The 21,343-nt window shown below is 41.8% G+C and overlaps 1 protein-coding gene across 3 annotated transcripts in view; it reads left to right on the forward strand.

The window, feature by feature from the left end:
* Positions 1-16,957: 16,957 nt before the first annotated feature.
* LOC131689466 (uncharacterized) overlaps positions 16,958-21,343 on the forward strand; it is a 111,890-nt gene continuing 107,504 nt past the window's right edge. Inside the window, exons 1-2 of one of the 3 annotated variants that reach the window (XM_058974565.1) lie at positions 16,958-17,087; positions 17,857-17,999. In XM_058974565.1, coding sequence (XP_058830548.1) covers positions 17,927-17,999 — 73 coding nt within the window. In that variant the 5' untranslated portion in view covers positions 16,958-17,087; positions 17,857-17,926. Of the gene's footprint in view, positions 17,368-17,856; positions 18,000-21,343 lie in introns of all 3 variants that reach the window. The other 2 variants (XM_058974562.1, XM_058974564.1) reach the window with 2 other exon arrangements.

The raw sequence follows: 21,343 nt of genomic DNA on the forward strand, positions 1-21,343 counted from the left end.
CGTATGTGTCAAATAATGTCACTCATTTTTCTCAGAGATGGCTGGACCGATTTGCCCAAACTTAGTCTCAAATGAAAGGTGCAACCTTCCCATCGGCTGCTATTGAATTTTGGATTGATCGGTATTCTGGTTCCGGAATTACGGGTTTCAGAGTGCGGCCACACAGAAATTTCTCATATAAACTATAGGAAAAATAAAAAACTGAATTTTTATTTTTGATGCTAAATGTGTTCAAGGTGCATGAAACGTCGAGATTTGATGCAAACTCGAAAAAAAATTTGACTACGATTCACTTTTTTGGATTTTGGCACATTTTTGCCTTTCTCATATAGAAAGGTTATGCAATCACTCTGAAAAACGTCAACCTAATCCCTAATTTTTTTTTCGACTCGTTTAGGGTTTCTGGATTTTAACAGGGGCGTAGTTGATGGTTTACGGAGAGGGGTTACACCCCCCCCCCTCTACTGTTCGCGCCCCTCCTTTAAAAATCTCCTTAAATCACCCCTCAGACCACCACCCCATCCAGCCCTCATACCCCTCCCTTTCAACCCCATCATCTTTAAACCACCACTATGTCACAAAGCATACCAATTTAAGCTGGGGAGTCGTTCGTTCATGGGACTTTCGCCCTCCTCACATACCCACCCCCGCATGACAAAATGAGTTAGCAAGCAGATAACATTGATCTAATGCTGATTAGGCTAATGAAGTATGATATTTTTTGTTTCAAGTGTTTCACCGTCGACACGTAGCTCATCAAGTTCGTGGCTGGCATGCCATTGTGTATAAGTGCAAAGTGTACTAAGAATGTAATGGACATTTCCACGATTATGTTGAACATAAAAAGTCTCCGTGCGATAGTTTAGAGAAATGAGAAAGGCACAATTGCACCGCTAGGTGGATTAAAACAGGTTTTTGTTTTTGTGATTGGTATGCATATATTTTGCAGCTTCTATCCACTTGTAGGTTGAGGAAACTAAAATCCACCAAAAAATTTGATTTCATGAAAATATTTAAAATTTTATCATTTCACGCTTTTGTGGTTACGAACATTTTTTTTATTGAATTCATTTATTTGACACAGCTTAACACGAAATTAATTGTTTTAGGTTGCACTTTGTGGCCCACAATCTGATCTGATCTGACAATCTGAATTTTTCTTTATTTTTACATTAGTTGCAAAAGAAATGTGTAGGATTCGCTCACACTTTGAAAACTTTTTCCGAGGGCTGGAAGGCTAAGTCTCATATACAAATCGACAAAAATCAACAATTAGGGACAATGTGTGTGTATGCATTTTTAACCACTAAAACACTACTTACTCTTTTTCGCTCTTCTTCCCCGACCACATAGGTATGATTTCTGGAGGGGGAGCTCCTTGTGCTTCATTCGCACCTCTTTCTTTCATTCACGAATTTTCGCTAAGCTATTTCGGAACCTCATTTGATCCATGAAATATGTCGATCTTTGAGCCATTTAAACTATCAACGCTTCTCTTGCTTTTCGTCTTCACCTATTACATCGCTATGTGGCTCTCGTCTCAGTGTGCCGTTTGGCTGCGGATTTCATGAGCCATATATCTCCTGTTGGTTGGTAAATGACTGGGCAATTCTTGTCCAGTAACTCCTATCTCTACCTCCTCGCGGTGCCAGCTGGGGTACGAGTAACCATAGGAAAGATCGGGTAACCAACCTCGGTGGGACCATGGTCATATGCTGACAGGGAAGGGGGGCTTCTCTTTTCGGAGGGTGAGTCCATCCGAGCGTCTGTTCCCCATCTTAGTGGCGGCTGATGTATCGTCCTCGTGTCAGTGTTGGACTCTAAACAGAGCTGACACGATGGGCCTCCGGCGAAACAGGGGGTTGGGGAAGGCCCAACAAGCCGCCCTGGAAAACTAATCGTTACGAACAATGCAGAAGAAAATCGGAATCGGAACAATCAGAAAAGACCTACGCGAAATAAGGACTACGATTGGAAACTTGGAACATGGATCTGCAGGTCACTGCTTTCCAGCTTTCAACAGGATAATCTCCGACGAACTCCAACTACGCAACTTTGAAGTCGTAGCACTGCAGGAACTTTGCTTGACAGGACAAAAGGTATGGAAAAGCGGGCATCGGGCGGCTACTTTCTACCAGAGCTGTGGCACAACCAACGAGCTGGGAACCGGCTTTGTAGTGTTGGGTAGGATGCGTAAACGCGTAATTGGATGGACTCCGATCGACGCAAGGTTGTGGGAGACCCGACGACGAGAAGGAAGCGTTCTATGCGAAGCTGGGGGAGGTGTACGACGGCTGTTCGCAACAGGACGTGAAAATCGTCATCGGTGATATGAACGCTCAGGTAGGACGGGAGGTAATGTTTAGACCGGTAATCAGGCCAACCAGCTTGCACACCGTGTCGAATGACAACGGCCAGCGATGCGTGAACTTCGCAGCCTCCCGTGGCATGGTAGTCCGAAGTACCTTCTTCCCCCGCAAAGATATCCACAAAGTACCTGGAAGTCACCTGACCAACGCACCGAAAACCAAATCGATCACGTTCTAATCGACGGGCAATTCTTCTCTGATATCACCAACGTTCGTACCTACCGCAGTGCGAACCATTACCATTCGGACCATTACCTAGTTGCAGTATGCGTGCGCTCAAAACTCTCGACGGTGTACAGCACTCGTTGCAGTCGGACGCCTAGGCCCAACATCGCTCAATTTCGGGATGCCGGAGTTGCCCATGAATACGCACAGCGCCTAGAAACTGCACTACCCTCTGAAGAACAGCTGGGCGCAGCTACTCTTGAAGATGGCTGGAGGGAGATCCGTTCCGCCATAGGAAGTACTGCTATAGCGACACTAGGTACAGGGATTCCGAATCGAGGAAACGACTGGTTCTATGACGAATGTAAGCAGTTAATAGAGGAGAAGAATTCAGCACGGACGGAGGATGTTGCAGCACGGAACGAGACAGAATGTGGAGCGATACAAACAAGCACGGAACAGGCAAACCTCCGTCCTCCGAAGAAAGAAGCGCCAACAGGAAGAACGAGATCGTGAAGCGATGGAACAACTGTACCACGTAAACGACACACGGAAGTTCTACGAGAAGCTGATCAGTTCGTGCAAAGGCTACGTTCCGCAAGCCGATATGTGCATGGACTTAGACGGCAACCTTCTTACGAACGAGTGTGAGGTGATTGAGAGGTGGAAGCAGTACTATGACGAGCACCTCAACGGTGAAGCAGCAGAGGACGAAGGCGGTATGGCAACGGATCTTGGAATCTTGGATCTCCAAGCAGTTAAGGAGGAGATCCGCTGGCTGAAAAACAACAAAGCTGCCGGTGTAGATCAACTACCCAGCGAGCTATTAAAATACGGTGATGAAACACTGGCTAGAGCGCTGCATTGAGTAATCGCCAAAATTTGGGAGGAGGAGATTCTTCCGGAGGATTGGATGGAGGGTGTCGTTTGCCCAATCTACAAAAATGGTGACAAGTTGGATTGCTGCAACTACCACGCGATCACACTACTTAGCGCCGCCTACAAGGTCCTCTCCTAAATTCTTTGCTGCCGATTGCCACCATTTGCAAGGGAGTTCGTGGGACACTACCAAGCGGGATTCGTGGATTCCCGCGCCATCACGGACCAAATATTCGCGATTCGGAGGGTTCTGCAGAAGTGTCGCGAATACAAAGTGCCCACACATCATTTGTTCATCGATTTTAAATCGGCGTATGACACAACCGATCGAGATCAGCTATGACAGATACTGCACGAGTACGTTTTTCCGGATAAGCTAACACGATTTTGACCAGCGACGATGGATCGGGTGATGTGCGTTGTACGAGTATCAGGGACACTCTCGAGTCCCTTTGAATCTCGAAGAGGGTTACGGCAAGGTGATGATCTATCGTGCCTGCTGTTCAACGTTGCGTTAGAAGGTGTAATAAGGAGAGCGGTGATAGACACGAGTGGCACGATCTTCAGGAAGTCCGTCCAGCTTCTTGGCTTCGCCGTCGACATTGACATAATGGCACGGAACTTTGAGGCGATTTCGGAAACGTACATCAGACTGAAAGCTGAAGCCAGCAGGATTGGACCTGCCATTAACGTTCCGAAGACAAAATACATGAGAGGAAGAGATTCTAGAGACGAAAATGTGAACCTCCCATCCCGAGCTCGGATTAACGGTGACGAAATCGAGTTGGTCGGCGAATTCGTATATTTGGGCTCACTGGTAACCGCCGACAACGATACCAGCAGAGAAATTCAGAGACGGATATTGAAGGGAAATCGTGCCTACATTGGACTATGGAGGACGCTCCGGTCGAACAAAATTCGCCGCTGCACAAAGTTGATTATCTACAAGATGCTGATTAGACCGGTGGTCCTCTACGGCCCCAAGACGAGACTATGTTCGTGGAGGACCAACGCGCCCTTGGAGTTTTCGAAGGAAAGGTGTGGTGTACCATCTATGGTGGCGTGCAGATGGAAGACGGAACGTGGCGCAGGCGAATAAACCATGAGTTGCATCAGCTGCTGGAAGAACCATCAATCGCGCATACCGCAAAACTAAAACGTTTGCAGAGGGCTGTACACGTCGTAAGAATGTCGGACGACGTCGCGATGAAGATGGTTCTTGAGGGCGACACTACATGAACAAGAACACGGGGCGCACAGCGAGCGCGGTGGATCGACCAAATAGAGGATGGCCTGCGGACCCTTCGAAGACAGCGAGGCTGGTGAGAAGCAGCAATGGACCGAGTGGAGTGGAGACGGCTTCTGCATACAGCAAGAGACAACAAGGCTCTAGCCTGAACGGTAAGATAGGTATATCTCTTGTTTCCGCGAGACATTCAGCTCCCAGCCTTATCACGGATAGTTCCCGGCGGTGAACTCATCCTACTCCGACGGAGAGTTCCCGGCGGCGGATTTTTTTTCGGTGCCGATGTCTGTTTCGTGAGCTAATTAGCTCCCAGCCAATAATAATCTTCCCTACTGTTAATTCCTCGATGATGGATTTATCCCGATATCTTGTAACATTTCTTTTAAGAGAAATGTATAGAATTCGCTCAAACTGTCAAGATTTTTTCCGAGGCCCGGAGAGCCGAGTCTTATATATCAATCGATTCAGCTCGACGATTTGGGACAATATCTCTGAGTGTGAGAGAGTTTTTTTAGAGAGCATTAAAAAACTTTCAAAAAAGCCCTGAGGCGGGAAAAAATGTACAAAAAACCCAAATGTCTCAGAGAACGAGTTTGGGCTGCCATCACCCGATCCGCTAAAAACCGCTGCTCTTGTCCAAAACCTGATTCCTCCCCGGCACTACCTTACGGCATTACTTCGGGGAGGGGTTTTCATGCGTTTTCATTCCCACTCTAATTCAACTACTTAGTAGTTAGTTACTTCAGTATGGTTACAGCCCCACTCCTCAAGACACCACCAGTTCACCACCATCCACACAGACTGGCAATTTCTGCATGGCAGTCGGAAAGCTGGCTGTGAGTCGAAACTTAGTGCTCCTCCCCTAAGAAAACAATCTGGGCGGCAAACTTCAGATAGATGGTGGTGGAGGTGGGCATCCGGTTCGCTGGTGCCCCGATGACCCGCGACGGTTGGTGTCTAGTCGCGGTCTACTCAGTCTAGTCCCCGGCGGTGAATCTAGTTTACGCCGATGGAAAGTTCCCCGGCGAAAGGAAGTTCTCCCGATACCGATTCTTCTTTGGTTTAGACACCACAATTTCTTGAGCTCTTTGCCTCCCTCTCGTTCCATTTCGCTCTACTTCCCCGATGAGCCATTCAGCTCCCGCCCTTACTTGTTCGCGTACTACTAGGTCTCGTCCCCGACAATGGATCTAGCCTATTCCGACAAAGAATTCCCGGCGAGGGAGGTTCTCCCGAAAGCGAGCGGTAGAAATCTCATGATACCGATGCTCGTTTCCGTAAGCCATTTAGCTCTCCGCATCATCCCGTCTACTCGATCTAGTCCCCGGCGGTGGATTAGCCAACTCAACGGGCCGGGTGGAGCATAGCTTCCTGTTCACTAGCGCCCAGCGACCCACTGTGCGACGCGGTCTACTCGGTCTAATCCCCGACTGTGAATCTAGCCTACCCACAAGCAACCCGGTAGGGTGTCGAGGTCGGTGCAGCGATTCCGGTGAAGCTTGACGTCCGGTTCACTGGCGCCCCGCCGACCCAAATTTGGTGCTACTTCGCGTACTCAACTGGTCCCCGGAGGTGGACCTAGTCTACACAGTCGGAGAGTTCCCCGACAGCGGAATTTCTCTCGAAACCCAAAAATCTGCAGCTCGGAGAGTATGCTCTTAACCACTCTGTTGACAGCGTCCCAGGTATGGTCGTCGTGGCACATCTCTTCGACAAAATTGTCAACTGTCACACCAGGTATACCCCTACGAATTTCTTCGAACCTAGGGCATTCGAATAGCACGTTTTCCGGCGTCTCCTGCACGTTCGCACACTCCGGGCAAAGGGGCGACGAAGCTTGCCCAAACCGATGCAAGTACTTCCGGAAGCATCCGTGCCCAGAAAAAAACTGCGTCAAATGGAAGTTCACCTCTCCATGCTTCCTATGCACCCAAGCCGAAATATTTGGGATGAGTTCATGGGTCCACCTTCCTTTCTCCGCATTGTTCCATTCCCACTGCCCCCCCGAGTCCGCTCGGACCAGTCTCCTTGCGTTACGTGCATTTCTCCGCTGGTAACATTTCACGTTCTCCGCCAGGGTGATGCAGATGTGGATCATCCCGGCAATAACGCATACTATCTCCGACGATATTGTTCTGTAGGCACTCGCGACTCGTACGGCCATCAGCCGGAATGTCCTGTTCAGTTTTTCACGGTTCCGCTTGGTTTTCAGCGCAGCACCCCAGGTAGGAACCCCATATAGGAGTACCGATGACGAAACAGTAAATAGCAGACGTCTCGTGCTGCTTCGCGGACCGCCAACGTTTGGCATGATTCTCGCTATTGCGTTCGTTTCCTTCGCCGACTTTTCGCAAACGTAGTCGACGTGGTTGTTGAAGCTCAACGTGTCGTCGATTATCACTCCCAATTGCTTCAGTGCACGCTTCGATGTATCACGTGTCCTCTGACCTCGTTGTACATCCGCTGAACCGCTTTGCAGTTGGTGACCAACAACATCTCCGTCTTGTGGTGGGCTATTTGCAGCTTGACCCCGTAACCCCATCATACATCCCGTTCGAAAGAGTTGGACCGAGAATGGAGCTCTGAGGAACGCCTAATGTGACTCGCATTGACAGTAGCTCTTCAGGATCTGGCATAGATAGTCGGGAAACCTGCGCTGCAGAGATGGCTTCCCAGCTGGCGCAGTTAAATGCATTCTTCACATCTATCGCGAGCACCGCGCAGTGTCGATCTCGTTCACTCGTCTGTTTAGATGCCTTCTCACCACTCTCGAGCACTGTCCGAATTGCATCCACTGTCGATGCTCCTTTGCGGAATCCAAAGTCCGCGCTCGCCTTCCGCGCTCGTCTTCCGTAAATTTTGTCAACCTGTTAAGGACGATCCTTTCTAGGAGTTTTCGGAGTGTATACAGCAGACTTATGAACCTCTACGAGGCCGGATCGTCCGGTGGCTTCCCTTGCTTCGGCAGCAACACCAGCTTCTGGACTTTCCACATTTCGGGGCAGTTGCCTTCATTTAGACACTTCTGCAGCACCATCTTAAATATGTATGAATATGCCAGGATCACAGCTTTCAGCACCACGTTTGCTATTCCATCCGGACCGGGGGCTTCCTTTGATTTCAGGCGCTTCGATGCTTCTGCGAGCTTGACATTAGTCACTTGCCGATCGTCCGTATTTGCTCCTTCTTCGTCGCCATACGGTGTTGGTAACCAGAAGATTGGATCGTGCTTCGGGAAAAGACCCTCGACGATTATCTTCAGCTTAATCAGGCACATTGCGGCAGGCGTCGTTCATTTTCGCCATCACGGCTCGGTACGCGTCGCTCCAGGGATTGGCGTCTACTTCTTGGCACAGCTCCTTGTGGCAATCTAACTTGCTAAGTCTGATCTCTCGTTTTAAAGCGGCTTTAGATTCCTGAAACGCTGCCTTGCGCTCTACTCTATCTGGTTCCGATATCGCTCTCTGACCTCGCCTTCTGGCTCTGAGACAAGCAATGCGTAGCGTGCTAAGCGTTTCGTTCCATCAGTAAACTGGACGTCATTTGTTCCGTGGTTCCAGTTTTCGCAGCCTTGTGGCGTCACAAGCCGCCACAATCCTTCTTGTTAGGCAAGCCGCATCCACGTTCTAGGTTTGGCCGAATTGCTTCAACGAAGAGGTTGAAGGCTTTCGTCTTCCACTTTCATTCACAGGGCTTCCTTCTCCGTACTGTAGCAGGGTTCCGGTGACCGATACGGTAGCGAATCGCCTGGTGGTCACTATGCGTATACGTTTCGCATACTCTGCAATCCATGTTCGCCGTCAATGCAGGACTACATAATGTGACGTCGAAGATAGATTCCCTTCCTTCTCTCCGAAATATGCTAACAGAACCTTTATTGCACAATCGTAAGTCCAACTTCGCAAGAGCTTCCAGCAGGATACACCCTCTTATGTAGGTTACTCTACTGCCCCATTCCACAGCCCAGGCGTTGAAGTCACCACCAATGACTACCGGCTTCCGACCGATCAACTGCTCGGTTAACTGCTCCAGAATTAGACTGAACTGCTCTACTGTCCACCTTGAAGGAGCGTAACAGCTACACACGAACACGCCGTTGACTTTGATGATCACGAAGCCTTCATATGTGCACCACTTCTTAAATGGGGAATCTGCCCATAACTTGTAACACAACCGTTCCTGATCTATTCGCCACCAAGTTACCGTTATCAGGGGGACTTGATAAGGCTCTGCGATCAATGCGACATCGCACATAGTTTCTGTCGTAGACTGCCGCAACCGTTGCTGTACGGTGTCACAGTGATTCAGGTTTATCTGGGTTATCTCCATTACCATTGGCATTTTTAGAACTTTGTATGGCGCATATTTTTGCTGAATTAACAAAGTTATTATATATTCTATTTGAAAAGTTATCGGCGATTTACGTTGAAAAATCCACTTTCAAAAATTATTCAATTGTTTACAGAAATAACGCTCTCGCAACTTTTTCACTAAAAACTAGAAAAGTTCTGATCTTGCAAATCTTGGAAGATATATACACCCAAAATCCGACGGGTATGTTTCTATTACTTTTGGGAAAGATTCTATTCTCTTTTCGGTAACAGACCACGCAGTTGCGCATTGCGGTATTCTACCCAGGGACAACTTGATAGATAGTGCTTGTTTCATATATGTACCACCGTTTTGATGGTGGTGCTAGTATGCCTTCTCTGTACGAGTACCACGAACAACGAATCGAAAAAGTTTCAAGAGAAAAGCGTGTTTCGTTACGTGTGTTATGAACGCCGTCAATGCGGCTAGAACAGCATTTAGAAAAAGCGTATACCAAAATGTGGAAAAAGAAAACTATTATTAGAGAATAAATTTATCCCTAACTGGAAACCGTCAGCAATGTTACATAAATCTTATTATAAATTTGGCTGGAAGTCGTTGTTTTTTGCAACCGGCTCACCTCCTTCCTAACAATGTTTTAGGTTTCTTGTTGTGTGAAGTTTGTAGTTGGTAAATCATTGGTGCTTTTTTCTCGAGAAATATAAATGAAAAACTTTTTGGCCAATGAAAGCACATCAAGCTTAACAATTTGCGAACCAACGACACCTTGTTTCAAGTTCATTAAGAACGTCAAGAATTCTAGTATTTTGATCGGGAAAATAATATATGTAGGATTTTCTACCTATTTTGCAAAATTAGTTTTAAATAGAATTTGCGTGCTTTTATCAGAATTCTGGCAGCAAACCGGTAGTGCTCGGTTTCAGCAAGAATGCTGCCAGGAATGTGCAATTTTGCTCAACTCCTGCCAGAGTTTTGTTCGACTTTTGCAATTATTCTGTCCGGTATAGATTGCGATGGTTTCGGTACGGATCCCTTCAGAATTATTCTGGAAATTTATTCCAGTCTGAAAGAAACCTATACCGGAGGATTTCATGCCTGGGGAAATGTTGATTCGATCCGGAAGATTTTGGGGAATTCCAATATTTAGTGGCTTGATTTGGAAAGTAATCTTCTTGTATTTCCGAAAATCGAAATTATTTTATTTTAAATTTTTTAAATTCAAAATGGAATCTGTGTTTCTGTTTAAGTAAAGCGGAATGAGAACAGCTTCTAATTTGAACAGCGAAATAAATTTGATGATAGAAATGCTTAAATTGTTTATTTTTTACAGATATGGAAAATAGTATATGGGTTGCGTCTTTTTCAAATTTTTCTCCATTCGAGCCGCCATGACATCACCAAATCACCATAAAATTTACTTATAAGTTCAAATGGGAGCTGTCAAGTTGTCCCGGGCTGGCGTATGTGTCAACCTCGGCTCGTATGTAAGATACGTCAGTCGATTTCTACGATAGTATTAGTACCCGGTCAAACCAACAGGAACTCAGGCGGATTTCTACTCAAATTCAGGCTGGAATCTACCCCAATATTGGCAGAAACCAGCCGAAATTACGAATTTTTTACAGAGTAGGTTGGATAGCGAAATAAAAAGTATAGGCAGTATCCGGATCCGGCACAGTTCCCGATCCTGTTCTCGAATCCGGACCAGTTCCCAAACCCGGACCAGTTCCCGGATCCGGACCAGCACCCGGATTCGGACCAGTTTCCGGATATGGACCTGCACCCGGATCCAGACCAATACTCGGACCCGGACCAGTCCCGGGATCCAGCCCATCCCTTTTTTCCCCTTGCCAGGTCTGGACCTGAATGAGGCCCAGACTTGGTGCTTAGATCCAAACATGTGTCTGGATCCGAACCCTCGGTTCGGATGCGTGGATCCAAACCGTAGGTCTTGCTTCCCATACATGACGGGAAGGACTGTGCATCAGGGATGCCACATTGAAATCTGTGAATATGGTAACCCTGTTGTGCATTTTTTGTGCAGTCGATACCTTGCTGTTGATGTCCGCGATAGAATAAAATTTCAATTTAACACCGACCGAAATACCCCACCACTATTCGGTTTTTTTTCTGACTGTGCTTTGAAGCTAACCGAGTACGAGCCGATCTTCAAATACGAAATGCGTCGTGTAAAGAAAATCTAAACTCGTCTTTATTCACATTGTGTTTACTTCGCTTGGTGCGCAATACAATGACAAGCGAAGTGCTACGCACTTCCAGATAATCAGGCGCGTTAATATTTATTATATAAGAATTGATGAAACATGTGTGCGACGCAGAGACGATTTGAATGTGTTGGTATTGCCGAAGAATTTTTTGTTGCGACCATTTTAGTATTAAACGTCTTGCTATTAGAGCATTTGTTTCTTATTACCGTAAAAGTATTACGGCCGAGTTTTGGGTGTAGCTTTGAAAAAACTAGTTTTGTTTTAAAAACCGCCTGTAACTATGCAAATAAAAGATCTAGACACTTTATGGTTTCGGGAAAAATGTGCATTTACAAAAGTTCTAAAAATCTCTAGAACAAAGTATTTGCGATAAATTAACACATAAAAAGATATTAATAGAAAACCAATTTTTCAAGAGCCACCCTACCTTAAATATTGCAAAAATCATACCACATGAACCATTAGAGACAGCCATATAGTTTCTTCATGAAAGTTGCTTTAATTTGAGTGATTTATAACTTTGTAGAACATTATGTAGCTGAATTTTACATATCTAAAAAGTTGATATTTTGAACACTTTAACCACGAGGACCATTCTAATTCAACTAATATAAAAAAATCGACAAGAAAGTTCCAAAAAAGTTTCCCCGAAGATACTATATATCCAAAACCAACGGTTTGGGCGCAAACAGTTTTGTCTTCCGAAATACAGATTTGGGACCATAGTGCATTCATATTCATTTTTACCTGAATAGCACCATATTTCCTGCACGGTGGTGTTCTATAATTATATCTTCCGGTATTTTTTTTCCAATTTTAATTTCAAATTTTACACACACACACACTTGTACATGTATATGCAATGGAGCAATTAAAATCGATTTTTTGAAAATTTCATATATGGTCCCTTATGCTTGTAAGTTTTTAACCCTTTCATGCCCAACTTTTTCCTGGCGATGCAACTTTTTTTTTCTTGGTGCAGGAAGGTAGTTAGGGACCAAATAACTCAAAAAAACTTGAAATTTTAGATTTCAGATTACACGTTTATGTTCTACGGATTGTTGTTTATAAACAACATTGAGCGTGAAGTTAAAGAAATAACCGTAATCATTTGATTTTAATAGTTTATTTCATATAAAAACCATTCAGTTTTTTAAGATTATATCCGTTAATTTATAGTAAAACATGAAAAAAAATCTTCATTTCACTTAGAGTGATACAATAGAATACAATTTCGCTGTGGATTGCAGCACAATCCAACACTACATATGGTGCAAATAACTCTTGAATAACCGTTTTTGCAACGTTTACATCTTGACTGATTTTTTTTAAACCCCGTGAAATGGTTAACAGCATTAAATCGAATATCATCTATCAGAAGTACTTGGCGTGATTTATGTTCCGTTAGGTACTTTGAATGGGAATTACTTGGTCGACCACGTTTTCTAGTTTTCCATTGAATACAACAAACTCTTTGCAATCACTGTGGAAAATTGAATCAAAAAAAAATCCTTCCTTTTCACTCACGCCTGAATTTAAGCCATGAATTAACAACAGCTGTATTTAGTACCCAGTAAAAAATTCTTGTGTAATACTTCGAAGATTTGTGATTCATACGGTCTAAGTCAAGTCAACACCTCCCAAGAACTTATTATACTCTGATACTACAGCTGGTATATAGTTGAGAGTAGCTGTACAGGCTTGTTGTCATACCATTTGACCAAAACTAGGTTATGAGAACTTTCAACACGATAATCGTAAGACCCACGTACTATGGGGTGGCTAGAACAAAAAGTTGGACAAAATAGAGAAAAAAATTTCTAACTTTTTAATCAAACTATATTTTTTCAACATTCTTCAATATTTTCTACATCTTGTACCATTGAAATGATAACTAAAAACTTTGGTCTAAATTTGTGACACACGGTCAAACATTATTAAAAATAAACACGTTTTTTTCTACTAAATCAAGCAATAGAAAACAGTTTCTACTGAAATTGAACAATCCAATCAATGTAGTATTATTATACTAGGAAACGTTTCTAATGACCTACTCTAACTACTCTAATTCTGGATATAATGAAATACTATTTTGTTTTGACAAAAACGGTAATTGTTTGTTTTGTGATTTTAGTACTACTTCGCAATTGAAAAAGTTATCAAATTAAGTCAAATTAAGATAAAAGGTTGAAAGTATTCGAAACTATCGGCTATTGTCAGTCCATCACAGGTGGATACTCATCCGACCGCGTCCGACTGTTGGTTCGCGAGCAATTTGAAAATTGTAGTTTTTCATAATTTTGGTGCTTTTTATCAAACATTATAAGCAACTATAAGTTTTATTTAACCTGCTAAGATTTCTTACCAGTTTTGTAAATTGTTTACCGTTTAAAATAGTCATAAATTTTCGATGACAAACCCTCACCTCCCTCCCTCCTCACCTTTTCAAACCAGCGGTAGAACTTGTAGATGAGGAACAAAGAGTCATCGAGGAATGTTACCGTTACACACTTTTCTTCAGGATACAGTAGCACTTCCGAAAAAAGTTTTTTATTGCTTTTGTTCATAGTTGATAAATTGAAAGTGTTTTTTCAATTGAATTTACTATTTACCAAGAGAATGAGATTCTCCTAGTAATTTTTCATCTATGTCGACACAAATATTTTCTTTGGGCGGTCATTTACATCCACACCTCAAGCTTTGAACAAAACATACATACACAATGACGAACAGCATTATTGTGACTATAATATTGAATGCATGCATACAAAGCAGCAGTTTCTGTAGTAATCAGTTAAATATCGTCTCCTTTAAAAATATTACTTTTTGCTTTGAGAAAAATAACATAACAAGCTTTGGAATGATCGTAAATAAAACAAGGTAATTTATGTATTGTCTCCATTGAACAAATATAATCTAGAAAATTATATTTGTTAGAAAATCGTCCTTCGAATGTTACTATAGCCACCATTCACAATGGTTTCATTTAGATTGAGTTTTTGAAGAAATATTAGATTGAAACAAATTTCACACTGTTAGGTGGATTTTTTATGAAAAATGTGCTCAAGATCAAATATTTAAGCTTCTCTTGAATTATAATTGCAAAATAATATATAGAACAGTAGAAAATAATTTTGTCCAGGTTTTCGGCCTAGTTACCCCATAGTCCCACGCCCGGTTTCTTTAAGTTTTTTGTCGCTTTCTATATCACACTTTCCAAATCGGTTTGACCGTATGGTACCTGTACATAGTATTCCGTTTTCTTTCAAAGATATCATCAAGTGAATTGAAGTAAACCAATTATCAAAATATAGCTTGAAATTTTCGTTATGAGGTAGAGTTTCAGCCAAATGGACAACGATATTCGATGATATCCGTAATCCATAGATTGGGCACGTGTACGTACATCGCGAAATCATAAACTATACCGGACTGTCCTGCTTTTGTAAACATTTTGAAACCCCATTTATTGGGTTTCTTTGGGTTATATTGCTTCACATTATGTCTTCCTTTACACGGAATAATTTGCTCATCAATCGCTTGATGGTCCTCCGGAGGCACCTTCAAACAATTTTGCCTTAACCTTTCAAGTATTGGTCTGATTTTGTAAAGTTTGTCATACCCAGCTTCATCTTTTTGAGGACATAATAAGTTATTGTTGAAATGAATGAACTTTTTGATTTTTTCAAACCGATTTCTGTTCATGACGTTAGCAATTAGTAGTATACGGAGTTCCTCAGACCAAATCATGCGCATTTCAAACATCTTGAAGTACTGTAAAGGTGTTAGTATATCTCTTGGTTGATCAAGTGATCTTCTCCATTTATCGTCGATAGAACGATTTTTTTTCTTCTTCCACTGTAGATCTTTCAGAATTACTTTTTGTTGGCTTTTCCTTTCAGATTCATCTAGATATTCTTGCGATGCTTGTTCATCTATCAATTCGATCTCTGCTTCATCAACGACGTAACTTTGATCTAGTAAATTCTGAAAATCAGCTTCATTCACATCTTGACATATGCGGTTCAACACTTTCTTCGTAGATACCTGAATAAAAATATAATTTGGGGGAAGTTGATAAATTGCTTGAAGTTTTTTTCTGCTGCTGGTTTTACTTTCTCTCTCCCAGTGGCAGCTGGTTCTTCTAGTTCATCATCTGACTCATTCCAGTTGCATTCCGATATGTACTTCACTTCCGTTACAGTTAATCCTCTCTAACGAAGCCGCATTATTATTTAATTGCACTTTATACTTTCAAATTGTTCGAAAATCTTTCGGAGGTACGTTTCTCAAATGCATCCGTGAAGCACAAAAGCAAAACAATGATTGAGCAACTAAGAAAAGCGGAAAACACGCAAAACACACGTTGAATCTTTTCATGCCCAATGTTGTTTATAAACAACAGGTTTTTGCGTAGCTGTATTAAACATACGTTATACATTTTAGATTTTATTATTAATTATTTCGATACTATTAGGAATAAATATATATAAACAAAGTTATTTGCCCAATAAAACATCTATTTTTGAAAAAGAACGAAAAATGAAAATTATATTCTTATCCGTTCCTTTTTTCCCAGAACTTCCGTTTAAAAAAGTTTTTTATACACATTGGGAGTGCAGAAATGAGTACAAAAATGGACTTTAAAGAAGCATAGTGAGCTCAAATTTTGTTATAGGTACTAATTTATTTCCAAAATATTAGATAACGAATCGAAAAAATTATTTGAAATTGATGTTGTCCACAAACAACATGGGCATGAATGGGTTAATTTGGGAAAAAATAAATGACTAGCGTTTTTCTACCTTTATAAAACTATTGAGCAATTTACATATTTTTCGTGAAAAAATCACAAAATAATGGGAATTTTTATTACCATACTGTTAGGAAGGCTTATTCTTCTTCTGTCCAGGACAAATAAAGCACTGAAAATTGGCCGAACAATGACAACGTGACTAATTTTTTAGTGCCCAATGTCCATAAAAAATGGTGTTTTTGCTATAAATGATGATTTATGTTGTTTTGTTTTGTATTTAAACAGACCTACATCCTTTACTAGATCACTTGATTTTATTAATACCGTATCACTATTTGTGTGCCGAAAAAAGATAGACCAAAGAATGTTTTCACACTTCCAAAGCTCCATTAGATTCTAAGAGAGGGTTTTCTAACCCATTGACTAGTTGGCGCAAAATCTATCTGGCATCCACTTCAACTCAGGTCACCGTGCAAATTTCTTTCGCCTCCAAACCAGTAACAACGGTCAGTAATTCTTACGATATGTGCTGTTGGTCGGTTGCCTCACGAGCACGAGTGAGACGGTTCTACGCGGCAATTATGCAGACCTGGCACGCTGTAAGTTCTACCTTCAAATGCCTATAAAACATGCGAACCGTATAGCTACTCACATACGTATGAACGTATGTGCGTGTGTGTAGTCTTTTTTCCAGTTCGGACCATTTCGCGCAACATTATTATTATGGGCTCCCACTTGGTAGAACAGCATGGTGTGATACGGGGCGGGAACTCTCATGCAGCCGTGCAACGTCGCAGAGTTGTTTTGCTTCGATAGTTGCCACGATGAAACGAGAGCATGTTGCACCCCACGGCCGGTAGCAGCATGCTGCGATGGGGTACCTTTGCTGTCTTTGCTACAAAATATCTCTCGTATAGTTCGTCGCACATACAACCCAGCCTGCGTACCGGTCGGTGTGATGCTCGGACTATCGGGAGATACAGCCACTCCAACATAGAACTTGATGCCAGCACAGTGCCATCGTCAGTTGCCAGTTAACAGTCTCCGCGTACGGTCGCATCAGGTCCTTTTCTTCGCGCTGTTACTGCACGACGTCTCGCGGCGATACACAGGTGTGTGTTCGAATTTTTCGCGCTTGATTATTTGTCAATCAGTGTTGTTTTGATTTGCGGCGTTGTGTGCAGAAGTGAGATATTGCGCGAGAGCAGGTCTTGTGATCTGCAAGATAAGGCTAAGCTACGCTCGTACGTACAGGTTCAAGTGTAGCCGGAAGGAACCATACCAGTGGTTAGCAGGTGCGAAAGATAGCTTCATTCGTTTACATTTTCGGTTAATAAGTAGTTCCGGCTCGGTAGGATAGCTTAAGATCTTGACATCGATTAACCGTTCGCGGTAAGATATTTTGCTACAAACCAACACCGAGTGATCCAGTTAGAAATAGAAACTGTTCTAATGTGCAAACTTCAGAATTAGATTGAAGATTTCGGTTTTGCATTGTCGCGTTGTTTTCGTAACGTGTTTTGAATAGTATGAATTTTGGTACATACCGTAATGCGGGGTACAATTGATCACTTTTTCTTAAGTTTCATGAATGTTTTCTAATAAAAGTTCTTCCGTTGGCAATGTTATGAGCAAAAATATGTAATCATTTTTGAAGGTGACCCAGATATTAAAACTCAATTCAATTTCGAAAGATTTTAGTTCTACATTTATTCAAGACAATCCAATGATTTGCCATGTCGTACAAAATTCAACCGCTTGTAGTTTCAAAAAGACCTCCAATTAATTAATCTGATCAAATCTACCCCGTTTGACGGTACCTACCGAGTACGTCAGTGCAGTGAGTAGTGATTGTTATTTTTACTCTGTTTGTTGGTACAGGTTTGCCGAAATCCGTGCAGTGAGCAAAAAAAAATAGTAAACACTTTCTTCCACCACAACCGAAACGAACATGTTCCCGGCGACGACCAGCTTGAGCAAGTTCTACAATCGCTTGAGCATTTTAGTAACCGTTTTTATCACCGGTAAGTTTTTCGGCTGCCCTTCTCTTAGCTTCAAACTATACCACCGACCGATGTTCGTGTGCCTTCGGTTATGATGGTTTACGTGAATGTTTACGTGCAAGCTAACCACTTTTCCGGTGGATTCCGGAACTGAGGTGTTGATCTATGTGGTTAGTTTTTTTTCTTTTTTGCGATGAAGGCTAAAAAATAAACTTGATGCTGTGGATTTGAAGCAGCAAACATGAGAATAGTTTCCTGAGACGGAGGAGAACTTGAAAGAACATAAACAGATTGGCGATGATTCTGCTAGAATAAACATGAACTCGGCACGAATTAGTTCAATCAAATAGACTGAAGCACCCGATCATTTTTGGTTTTAAATGGGTGGCTGTCGATGAGAAGAAGAATTACTTATTTGTAACTCCAGCAGTCTACTGAATAACCTGTTTTAAAATAATTGTTATAAATTTACAAAACTTCTATTGCTCTATAATATATCTTCTCCCAAGATGAACTTGACTATGCTTCATATGCTATTAATGATTCCGACCAGCAATTCAGGGTTACCTGCGCAGGAGTATATAACTAACTGATAACATCAGTTGTAGTCCATTGTTTAGTATCACTGCAACATTTGGAATAAAGTATTTGGTCCAAATGTTTTCTCTCTATATGTAGATAATATCTCTACAAATGTATTAGAACTTTATGCTTCTTGTTGGAAATGAGCAAAATGTTTAATAATTATTTAGACAATATTTTATCTAATTTCATTATCAACCTAGCATTCAGAGAACGTGTCTGAGAATAATTAAAAAGTTTTGAAATTGTTTTAGTATGATGGAAAACGTTGTCTGAACGGGAACGAATCGTTTCGTCGAATGGGGGGGGTATGTACCCCCTATTCATCCAGAAGGTGTACTAGTAGAAAGATATTAGCATTTCACCTATGCAAGTTTTCGTGATTTGTGGATCTTGGCTAGTCTCCTATAAATTATCTACACGCTATTAAGGTTGGAGAAAGAATGGGCAAAAATCGAAAACGAAAAAAGTTGTTTTTTTTCCACGCCGCGTGTTAGATCTTCATAAAGATCAATCAGTTTATGTAAAATGCTGTTACAGTACTGCTGATTGATTTTTATGAAGATCTAACACTCGGTGTGGAAAAAACTGCTTTTTTCGTTTTTGATTTTTGCCCATTCTCACTCCAACCTTAAGCTTATTTGTTTCTTTTTAAACTTTAAAGTGAAAGCAATTTTTTGGTTCAAGTCAAACTTGAAGCAAGCAACAAGCAATACATTCCGAAGCAGAACTCAACCATTCATTTTGATGAGTTTCGTTACCGATTCGTTGCACACAGGACAACTGTGGAGATAGTGCATCGATAATACTTGTACTGAAAATCCATTCTGGGCCCACCATTCAGTCATAGTCCAATCCCGGACAATTTGGCGAAATGAATAAGTACTGGAGACCTGATCTTCCGAATTCATCCATATTTCCCTTTTCAGCCAGCTTTATTAGTCTGCAGTTGATTTTTCTTTTTGGCCCCGCCAAGGTTACCAACCCAATGGGGGCGCTAAAATCTTAATCTGCCTTTTAAAATAAGTGAGGTTAAGTCATGAAATTAGTCAGGATGGGAGTATCATCATTCATTCCTATTGTTTAAAAGTCTAACTGAAAAAGAAATCCAAAGCAGACAGCAAAATGCCGCATAACTGAGACTCTACCGAAGGCGTCAGAAGACTACGCCACGGTCCTGTTATTCCAGAATAAGCAACAAAAAAGACAAAGACTTCAAATTTCAACAAAAATAGCGAAAAATATTGTAAAAACTTTTTCCGCATATTTTCTCAGTTTCACAGGAACAAGGGGGACGAAAATGTGGTCGTGGCCAATAAAGCAGGCCGCCTTTTTTAAGCTGTAGCAAAGATCGTAGAGTAGGCTAGATCAATTATCATCGAAAAAACAACCCTATGTCGTACCATGAAAATTGAAGTCTTCTCGATGCCGGGAGGATTTTCGTAATATCACAAAGTTGCCAGTTCCCAACCTAGGTCTAACCAATCCTGCACTAAGTTGAATCTCTGGTTGAAATGTCACATGGTTTTTGGTGTTCCTGGAAGCGCTGGAAATTCTTTGTTTCTTCTGAATTGACCAGGTGCTGTTTGGTTCGGATTTGTGGCAAAGCTTTTTTGCTGGTATATTTAACGGCTTTTCAAAAAAGAAAAAAATATTGTTACGAAGACTCATTGGCTTAGTGCAGTACTGCATGAATAACGCGCGATTATGCAGACGATCCTTGTCGAAGAATAAGCAAAGCAGTCTCGCCAAAAGGTCACCCGACACTAGTTTGAAGGTCCGGTGCGATTGTCACTCAAAATCTACGCTCACTGGAGCAATCATTGAAACAGACAATACCGTCCTTTAGTAGATCCACGCATGCCAAGTTCGAATCGATAACTACACTATCGATCTCAACTTTGTGAGTGGGCATGTAAACGCGTTAGTTCTTAATGAAAGCCTTGTCGCTAGTAACGTCATTTGTTTGCTTTAGACAAAATATCACAATCCTGAGTTTATCTAGACGAACTTTTGAGATATCTGCCACAGCTGAATATTTCTGTGTCTTTGATCCGAAAGAAGATCGGATACGGTCGAACCCAGCTCAATATGTTTGATTTAAAATGGAATCTCGGATCTTTGACGACGAATCTTGTTCGACATCCATTTAGGATCATTTGGGTCAATTGAGGAGTACACTTAATATACGGTAGCGTGCCAATATTCATGGTCTTTCTGAAATATCAAATCAGATACACCTCAAAAGTATTGGTACCTCAAAAAAAGATCCCATGCAAAATTTGAGCGCAATCGAAAAACAGTGTCATGAAGCGTCGAGAGGTGGTGTAATGTTGAAAAAATGTCTTTGTGCACTACAAGTAATATTTTTGTATTGAGATGAGACTTGAGTTTGGTAATGCCGCTTTTATTTTTTGTATGCCAAATGTGTTAGAAATCAACGAAATGTCGAAATCTGGTGTCAATTAAAAAAACAAAAATTTTGATTCTTATTTGAAAATCTTAAAAGTACCAGAGGAAACTTTTGTCAAAACATTTTTATGAGAAAATAAAAGATCCGTTGTTTCATACAGTTCTAGGACATCTGGCATAGAAAATAAATTAAAAGCAGACTTTTCAAACCCCAGTATCAACTCAAATCCAGAATTTTCCAGGCTATCTTAAAACAAAATTCAGGGTGGCACTAGATCTTGACGGTTCATTACATCCTAAGCCATTTAGCATAAAAAATTCGAATTCAATTTTTCGCATAAATATGCTTTCACTCTATTTTTTCAGGATAA

This window comes from Topomyia yanbarensis, chromosome 3, assembly GCF_030247195.1.
Source record: "Topomyia yanbarensis strain Yona2022 chromosome 3, ASM3024719v1, whole genome shotgun sequence".
Classification (NCBI taxonomy): Eukaryota; Metazoa; Arthropoda; class Insecta; order Diptera; family Culicidae; genus Topomyia; species Topomyia yanbarensis.